Raw genomic sequence first — 9585 nt, 5'->3', positions numbered from 1 at the left:
CCCACTCAGTATTCCTGCCGCCATTGCTTTGCGTGCAGCAAAACCAAGCAGAGAAAATGCACTAAGCACTTTAGCTGGCCAAAATCAAAAGGCACGGCAACGTTTTTTAACGCTCACAGAAGCAATAGGAAGTCACATGAGGGGATGCTCACATGTGATTTCCGCAGTGTTTGTTAATGGTAATCCCTAAAACAACTTGCGGCACTGAGTCTAAATTCCAGTCATGCTTTGTGATGTTCAGTCTTCTCTAAATTGAGATGAGGATTGGATGTGGAGATGGATGGGCCATAAAACATCGACCCCTAAGCCTGGCTAAATCGTTCATAATGGACTGTCATGCTGGCGCTTCTTGTGGTTTACAGGCAAATAAAGCAAAACAACAGAGGGAATGTGAAATATGAGTTTAGCTTATGTCACTAATACAACCACTCATCAATGTACAAGGACACGGCTGTTGCGTGTTTATAACAGACTCAAGCTGAGCTCCTGGAGAATGATTAGTGTGGTGATCTCAGCCTTATTGCTCAACACTGGCGCAAGATCTCAGAGGAACATGTGCAGCGCTGAACCTGCTCTGTATCCAGGGCAGAGTTATGCGCCAGCTAAAGTGTTGATAAACATCAGGATCATCTGTAACATCAGATGACGTGAGGTCAGGACGGTGGCTGCCAGGTTTGCTCTGCCACCCAGATACCGCCGCTCTCCAGCCAACAGTGGAAAGAGTCTATTGTCGATGGAGGCCAAAACACACAGGTGGAGCTTATTGTCACTGCACACACTAACCCTGGCTAAATATGAGCCCACCACCAAGTGAGCAATGGAAACAAGTTAATCAGTCCAAGCCTGACACTCGGAGACAATAGGGGCCCGTGTTAAAGTGCGTTCCATTACAGGATAGGTATGGTATTTGAAAGCAACTTACAGCTTGTATGTCTAAGTTACAGTATTTGTAGCTAGTACTTTTGGGGGGCCTCTGCAGGACCGGGGAGGTGACTAGGGGGGCCCAGTGCGTGTCCTTGTCCGTGTCCCTGTCTATGGAGCTTTCTGACACGGCGCGCAGTCATGCAGGCCTAACAGACAGTGGGGGCAGCACAAAAGGCATCAAGCCCCAGGCCCAAAGAGCAGCAGACACTTGTTATCAAAACACTGATCCCATGGCCCCCACGGCTGCCATTCAGCCCCCGCTGGCCTGCCGGACTCGATTACCCTCCCCACTGGCAGACTGGAGCACATAAAAAGCATTCCCATCAATGAACTGTTGAACCTTTTCCCTTTGGATGTGTGACCAGACAGGAACCCTTTGACACTGCAGTTCTGTTGAGCAAATTCGTAGCCTAAGCACTTTTCTGGTCACTGCGCTCGTTAAGTCCATTAATTCCGGGACACGGCACTCATTTATACATGTGGAGGGGCCAGAATGGGAATTTGTTCTGTTGGTAAAACAGCGAATATTTGTTGGGAGCGCAGAGTAAACAGACCAATACCACAGGTCCCCTCCCTGCCTTCCTGACTCTCCTGGTTGCCTCTGGGCCTCTGACAGAGAGTGCTGAAGTCTCCCTGTGTGTGTGTGTGTGTGTGTGTGTGTGTGTGTGTGTGTGTGTGTGTGTGTGTGTGTGTGTGTGTGTACGACCAACATCTGCTCTCTCTCGCTTCTCCTTTCCTGTATTACTTATGTCTCTTTCTCACCTGGTGAGAAAATGGTGCACAAGTGCATTTCAGAACAGCATCGCCTTAGAAAGAACCATTATATTTAATATCCCTTTAAGCAATAAAAATATTTGCGGCTACACCCCTGAAAAAATTGCTTTGGAACCATGCCACCCCGGGAGGCATCAGCCAAGCCTGATAAACAGCCCAAAAGCAATTATCCAATCAGCAACTTTCCTTTTCATCTGTGGACATTTGGTCAACAGGGAGGAAAGCCTTACTCCGAGGAAAATAATTGCCTCCTCAAAGGCGATGAATCTCACACCAACTGTGCTACTGCTACCCCCAGCGGGAGACCAATCGAAACAGAATGTGTATTGTGCAGTTCAGTGTAATCACCTTTCTGGCACTCAAAGACATCACAGCAGTCTCCTGGCTGACCGCTGGCCTGGCTGAGCGACACGGCTCGCTGTCCGCTCGGACACTGGGGCTTGTGGCAGGCACGGAGGTCGCAAGTGCACTGGGGAGGTACGGAGGGACAGCAACCAGCAGGGGGCGTGTAACTCTTGGTCAGGACTGAACCGTGGGGGCAGGAGGGCACCTGCAGGGCGGGACACGTCACCCCGGCACACCTCAGCTCCTCTGAAACACACAGATATGCATGCATGTTCACAGTGAGATGCGGGTGGGTATGCAGCAAATAGACCATGCAAAGAAAAAAAAAAAACAAACAACAACACAGGTTTGACATATTTTTAATTTTTCTTCTTCTATAACTCCTCCTTCAACTGCTCTGACAGTGCCCACACTGTTCTCCTAGAGGATGGAGGAGTTGCATGAGTGAGTGTGTGTGTGTGTGTGTGTGTGTGTGTGTGTGTGTGTGTGTGTGTGTGTGTGTGTGTGGGCTGCCACCTCCTCGTAGTGTCAGTTGAGCCACTTTAGAACAGCGCTACTCGTGTTACGGTCTAAAAGCTGAGTTCACACAGTTACCCAACACAAACTCTGTGCACAGTCATCAGATCCCCACTTCAGTCCGTGACAGCTTTACAGCATCCTGTCAGAGAAGTGAGAGCGGCGCTCTAAACACGACAAGGCTCTCTGCATATCCTGTCTACGCGCCTCTGATCCCACCCAGCCTGGCTCGACTGGCTCACAATCCAAACAGCCCCTCACGCTCTAAAACCAGTCATTAATACCAGCCAACTTTCAACAGAGCCTTTCTTCTTGCCAGTTTAGAATCTCCCCTTCACTTAGCATACCAGGATGTGTTTGTCTATTCATTTGCCAGAGCCAACATAATAGCTCCGATACCCCTTGTTAGGTGGGAAAGAGGTGCGGGGGCACTGGAAATCTGGGCAAGGGGTTCAGGGGTGTATTTTGGAGCCTGTTCAGGAAAAAGAAAAGTGGAGCGCCCCTCTGTACAGACATTGTATGAGAACAGTAGCTACCTTACAAAGATTGGATTACCCAAACCAAAGGGACGTGTTTATTTTGGTTCTCAGTGTCACTGTAATGTATACAGTGCAGGCAGAGGAGAGCAGACTCGCGTCCCGTCCTATAATGGTCAATCACTAAGTCATTTCCCAGATCCTCTGCTGAAAGACCAACACACACACACACACACACACACACACACACACACACACTTTGACAACTAAGAGGAAGAGTGGAAAGGCAGCATCGACTAGTTTAATCACCAACATATAAAGGAGGAAACATGTCGACACATGACCGCCTTTTCAGAATGTTAAATCAAGTGGATTATGATTTTGTTGTGCAGAACACTTGAACAATCTTTGCATACATACGGTTTTTGAGGAGAACGAATGATACAGGCCGGCGTTGCGTAACAGTGCTCAGAGTTTTTTTTTTGGTGGTGTTTCCAGAAGCTTGGGTTTTGTTGATGGTCTTACCAGACTGGTGCTGGCTCCGCTGTGCAACACAAGTCTCTCAGAGGATGTGCCTCATCCCTGACATTTGAAGACCTGTAAGTGGATCCCTCTTGGTTCTGCCACCAGATGGGGAAACTGGAACTGGTGAGCAGAGTTCGGGGGCCCAGACTTCTGATCCCCTCGATAATGGCCCTGCTTTGCCAAGTCCCCGACTCAACAGAGCGGGACCTCTTGTACTGTACGTTCTCATCCAGTCCATCTTTAGAAGGCGAACTCTCTGGTCTGACCTGATGCTCTGCCGGCCTTGCGGTTAACTAGCCATTTGATGTCTACCTGGCCTAGAATAAACACTGAGGAGAGGGGCCGTAAGACTGTGACTGCTGTACTTTGGCGGGTGGGGGTAAGATTTCTGACAGATGAAATTGAGGATAGGGGAAACATTGAATTTTTCTGGCTCCAGATAAATACAGCAAAAGTGTGAGGTATCTGTACTGTACTGTTTACTCAAGCAACCTGGGAACAGTGAGGGCCACCACAAAGCTCTCATTGATAAACTCCGTAGCTGAATAGTGTCATAGAAAATGAGGGGAAAAACCCCTGAATTAAGGGAGGCTACAACCCTTTTAACGGTTCTTGGCCTAATTCCTATGCTGGAGTTAAATAAACTTCAGTTGGAAGCTCTGATTAGCAAATGTTTTACTTCCAATAAAGTCTAATGCAGTCTGCTGCTGCTCAGTTGAAGACCGGTTTTGCATATGAAAACCTCACACTATTTAAAGCTGTAGAAAATGCCCTGGGATGATCTTGCACAACGTTCTGCACTGAAAAACACTTTCTGTGTATTGTATGTGTCCCAGAGAAAGCTGATTACTCTTTCAGTTGCGATAATGGCTGGGGTGAGAGTGCGCTGGGAAAAGCAGCTGGCAGACATACCATTGTCATTCAAATGAATAGAATTGTATCCATCCGTGGAAATGGTCCAGACCCTTGCAGGTCCAATTAATATCATTTTCTAGCGGGCACATTTAGAGGCACAATAGGCAGACGGAGAGGATGGAAAAAGTCAGCAGCAAATGGGTTTTATCCTGTGCTGTTTGGGTTCTATCTCAGAGCATAAGTGGCTGTAATTAGTGAGTCAGCAACCACAGAACCAATCTTCATATCACAATGGTGGCCATACTCCAGCTTGCACAAACACAAAAGGCCTGATTTGGTATGCCCGATAAATTCCCTCTGCAGATCAGGCAACATGTGCTCTTGTACAATTGTAAGATAGCAAAGAATGGGAAACCTTTGACCTCAATGCACAACCTGCAACGACATACATAGTCACGCACACACACACACACACGCACACACACACACACACACACACACACACACACACACACACAGGTACACACACCTGGCGCTGGTCTGATAGAGATGGGATACGGAAATTGCTTCATTACCACAGAATAGTTTCTATTGTAAATAATGCATATTTCTGGCATCTCAGCAGCTCGTTGAAGAAAGAAAAACACCTCCTTTCTAAATGGGTTTTTTCTTCCCTTTAAGCTCGGATACAAGGAGCGCAGTCTTTCTCCGAACCAGAGCGGCTCAGCCAGGCAGAGGACGCTGTGTTGACAACCCGAGTTTACTCATGGAAAAAGCGCACAATGTGAGTTCTGTTCACCGACTGACTTTGGAAGCAAGTCAGAGGAGAACAAAGCTGTCTCAGTCCAGCTGCCCTCCGTGGGTTTCTGGTCTGTCCTCAGGTTTTATAAAGTTGCTCCGCGAGGGGACACATCAGGGCCGTCTCTCTCACATAAGCTGTGGGGGCCTGGCCCGGCGCCCACCAGCAGTTACAGCTGAGAAAGTCACCATTGTTCACTGTGTGTGTGTCAGCGTGTGTGAGGACTGTGGAGCAGGTCTGGGAGGAGGTCCAGGCCAAAAGGCACAGACAGGGTCACCTGGAAGAAACGCTCGGTAGGAACTTCACACCATGGTTCGAAGCCGGGGCGTAGGCATGCGGCGAGCCAGCGGGCCTGCATCTGCCGCCTGCACGCCTTGCTGTCTCACCCTCTGGCTAAATATTTGCAGATGAAAAAACGTGATCTCAGTGTCCTCAGCAACACCGCTGCAGCTGCGAGCGAGCATGTTTGGGTGAGGTCATGACAAATGTGCTCGTGTAGGTGCACATTTGCACATAAGATGCATTCGTGTTTGTGCGTGTGCGTAGCGAGGCTACTTAAAGCATGTGTGCATTCCATTGAAAACACACCCTTTCCTTAACGTCAGATGGTCAATAAGATTAGGCCAGTGACAGAGAGCGCGAGGGACGTCTATCAGGCTAAAGGGCATGTCTATCACTATATCTGGCACAAAATGCATATGAAAAGGGTGAACGCACTATGCTCCAGGGTACTATACATAAAGCACTGAGAAGCAAAACTAAGCAGTCGTCACGTGTACTGACCCTCAGAGGAGACTGTGCTTAAAAAAAACAATCTGTAGCAAATGTAGAAAACACTCTATGGGAGACCTGGGGTGTGGACAGCTGTTGAATAAATTGTGGAAGAAGCAGTTGAGTTATATATGGATTTTGGCCATATGGATCTGTTCCCTTTAAGGGGGAAAGGGGAAAGAATAGCAGATGATAGGAGAAATGTGTCTGGGAACAACAGGAGTTGGCCTGGGCTGCAGTCAAGGTGTCTTTGATTTGTTAATGGTTATGGTTGGGTCAATAAGCTGAGGTTTTCAGCCTCGTTTTAGTGAATGGACTGAAGGTTAGAGCTAAGATTTCTTGTGTGTGTGTCTTGGCTTTCCCTGTTGGCCTGATGCTGGCTGGTTTGGTTCGCGGCTGACCATGAGTACTGAGTGGGATGACAGCAATCCCAACATGCCTTTAGGGGAAGTTCTTTGTCCTGATTACCACACAAGAGTTTTGTTTCCTCTTTGAAATCACCACACACACACACACACGCACACACACACACACACACACGCACACACTAGGAAACAAGCAGCTTGCAAGGGGCCACAGCTTCCGCACAGCAGACAGCACACACACACACCCACACACGAGTGCGCACACACACGGCGCTGAGATGTCTCACACCCCTTCCAGCCAGTGGCGGTCTGGCTCGGCCAGTAATAGCCCCGCCACAAAGAGGCTGCAGCCAAGCAGAACTAACAGTCCTTTCACAAGGGCCGAGGGAGGCAGGACAGAGGTGGAATAGGTGGGCAAGTAGATTTGTGGGAATGAGTCGGTTTGTGTCGTGACATCATAACGGGCACCACCTCCCTCCCAGACTGCTGTTGCTTGTTCCCGTCAGTGAGCAATGGCTGGGGAATTCCTCTGAAATAGCCGTTAAAGGTCTTATCATGAACAAAATATGTAAACCATCCCAGAGTGTAAAGTTACCAAACACCACCCCACCAAGGCTCCGGGGCCTGTACTTGACACAAATACCTCAACAAAACGGTTGGCCTCTGTTGTGATTCCCTATCTTCCGGCGTCTGCCTCCCCCCCCTCCTTCTCCTTCACTTATCACATCCTCTTTACTCCCTGACATGTGGGTGATATGTCTGGAGCACCATGTTGCTTCTGACCGAACGTTTGCCACCAAATTACATCAGCGTCGTCTTGTGGAGAATAACATCCCGCTAAAACCACGAGCGGCAGAGTTACGTGATCAAGTGTCGGCAGTGATGAAGCAGAAAAGATGTTGAGTTTTAACAGATCACAGTGAGTCACAGCAGAGGAATAAAGTGACAAGACCACTGAGTGAGTCAGAGGGAAAGTGAAAGGCCAAACTACATCCATGTGTGAGTCTCAAGAAGAGAATCCAAGGTCTAAAAAAGGTTGGGACACAGTGTACACGAAGAGAAGTGCAGTCAGCGAAGCTCTCATGCCTCACGAGAGCAAGTTTACAGGATGCATTTGCTGTCACAATCTAGCAGGGCATGCTAACACAGATCTAAATAACTGCTTGCGAGGGGCTGATGGACACCGTCACCATGCAGTCCTACAGGAGTGAGCGAATAGTGATCCTTCCTAACCGCAGAGTCCCAGTCTGGTCGCAGAGACCTCCTGCTGATGACAGACAAAGGAAAAATCTCTGCCGAGACATCTAGACAAACAAGATAATTATCACACACAGACACATGCGCAAACACAGATGCAGACACGCAGGCTCGGCACTCACATATACAAGCTCATTTACACACACACACACACACGATGACATATAAAACACTTGCGAGCGTGCACATGTGTGCATCGTTCCACGTTGCACATGCATACTTAACAGACATAACAGGTCTCCCGGTCTCTCGCTTAATGAGGGGGGCCATCAGGAGGGGGGCGGGTGTGTGCTGTGGTGAGAACTCATAAGCTGCTGAAAAATGTTGTTTACAGTTTTCACTGGTGTGAGTTTAAACTGTCATCCATCGGGCTCAGACTTTGAGAGGAGGCAGTTGCGAAACACAGAGGGCTCACACTAAGTCTTTCATTGGAACACTAGACGTCAATGATGATACGTCTAAACAATATAATGTTTGATGAACAGGCTTCCTGTGGGATTTACAGAGTAAATGGCTCAAGACAAGCATCCACACAGCTGCACTGTAAACGTTCTGTAATAACCTCTGGTGTTATTCGCAGACTAAAGAATCTCCATCTTTTCTTCAATTGAAATGTGAGCAAAGTGCAAAGAAAGTGGGAGGGAGAACCCCGAGTAAAGAAGAGAGATGTGGATAAAAACACAAGCAGGAACAGTCACATGCTTTGGGCTTAATCCGTTCACTATAGCACCAAAACCGTTTTCCTCCTGGTTTCCGGTAAAGTTTCCCACCTTTCTGTCTCTTCAGTAAGATGAGGCTTACCTATCATACACAGAGGTTCATCGAGTTCACTCAGCGGCAGTCCTGTTCTATTTTGCAAATGTCACTCAGGAGGCCGCCGACACTTAACGCCTGCCTATCTGCCAGACACCTCACAATCCAAATGAGGAAACTCACTGTGCCAATAACATCTTTCACTAAGAAGTGTCAATCAGGGAGCCGGCTCAGAGTGGAGGTAATCACACATCACTCTTGCTCTCGCAGTTCATTCAAAAGGATTCTCTTTTTTTCCTCTCCTCCTGCGTGGGGCAACGATTCATCTGACATTGATACATTTACATGGAGACACTCTCTCTTTTTGCTACACCGTCAGTCAGCTTCACACCTTCTCCCTTTCACTCTCCACATCATTCTCTCCTGTTTTCCTTTTACGACATCAATCTTAGCTCTCTTAGCTCTTAGCTCTCGATCTCCTCCTCCTCCTCCATTCTATTTCCCACCACCTCATAATGGGAAGTGCATTTTGCATGTTAAACTTTGTGGCTCCATGCAAATATTCAGGCAGAATGACACAAAGGATCCATTTTACAATCACACACAATTTCATTTCTAGCGCTTGAACTTTAAAAGGTTCCCCCTTTTGCTTAAAATTAAAAGTTGACCAACTTTAGACTCACAAGGTTTTCATTGGTTTGTGACAATATGCTTCCCTTCAGACATAATGAGCAGGGACATAAGGAATGTTCCACTCAGAGGTGATTTGCAAAACCTTCAGCTGTAGCGACCTTTATGTCACCGTTTGCACTAAGCATGGAGAAAGATAAAATCCTGTTTTATGTAAAAGTAACTTTGTAGGTGCAGGAATCTATTTCAGTCTCAGGTATGAAACCTCTATGCGAGCCGAGTGGAATTACTGGTCGGCCGGCTGTGTGGTTGTCACTTCCAGTTGCAGGTCATTTGAAGGTTACCTGCGGCTTCCTGGCACTGGCTGCGGTTGATGTAGGCGAAGTGGTGGTGGCAGCTCTGAGACTCACACACACAGCCCTCAGCGGTCAGGTTACACCCAGAGAACATGCAGGCCGGGTTGGATGGTCCCACATACTTCTCTCTGTGTCTTTCCCGGTGCTCGTGCTTCCGACCCTCTGAAATTCAGCCATGGACACACACACACACACACACACACACACACACACACACACACACACACACACACACACAC

The 9585-nt window shown here is 48.0% G+C and overlaps 1 protein-coding gene across 1 annotated transcript in view; it reads right to left on the bottom strand.

The window, feature by feature from the left end:
- Positions 1 to 9585, bottom strand: part of LOC111673252 (cysteine rich transmembrane BMP regulator 1 (chordin-like)) — a 37609-nt gene that overhangs the window by 22716 nt on the left and 5308 nt on the right. The window contains exons 3-4 of the mRNA XM_023430960.2: positions 9335 to 9508; positions 2047 to 2289 (exon numbers count right to left, since the gene is read on the bottom strand). Of these exons, the coding sequence (XP_023286728.1) occupies positions 2047 to 2289; positions 9335 to 9508 (417 nt within the window). The remainder of the gene's footprint in view (positions 1 to 2046; positions 2290 to 9334; positions 9509 to 9585) is intronic.

The sequence above is a fragment of the Seriola lalandi genome, unplaced genomic scaffold (genome assembly GCF_002814215.2).
Source record: "Seriola lalandi dorsalis isolate HSWRI2012SDOR001 ecotype SW California unplaced genomic scaffold, Sedor1 jcf7180002054915, whole genome shotgun sequence".
NCBI lineage: Eukaryota > Metazoa > Chordata > Actinopteri > Carangiformes > Carangidae > Seriola > Seriola lalandi.
The sequence above is the reverse complement of the archived record's forward strand: the minus strand, read 5'-3'. Positions and strand labels throughout refer to the sequence as shown.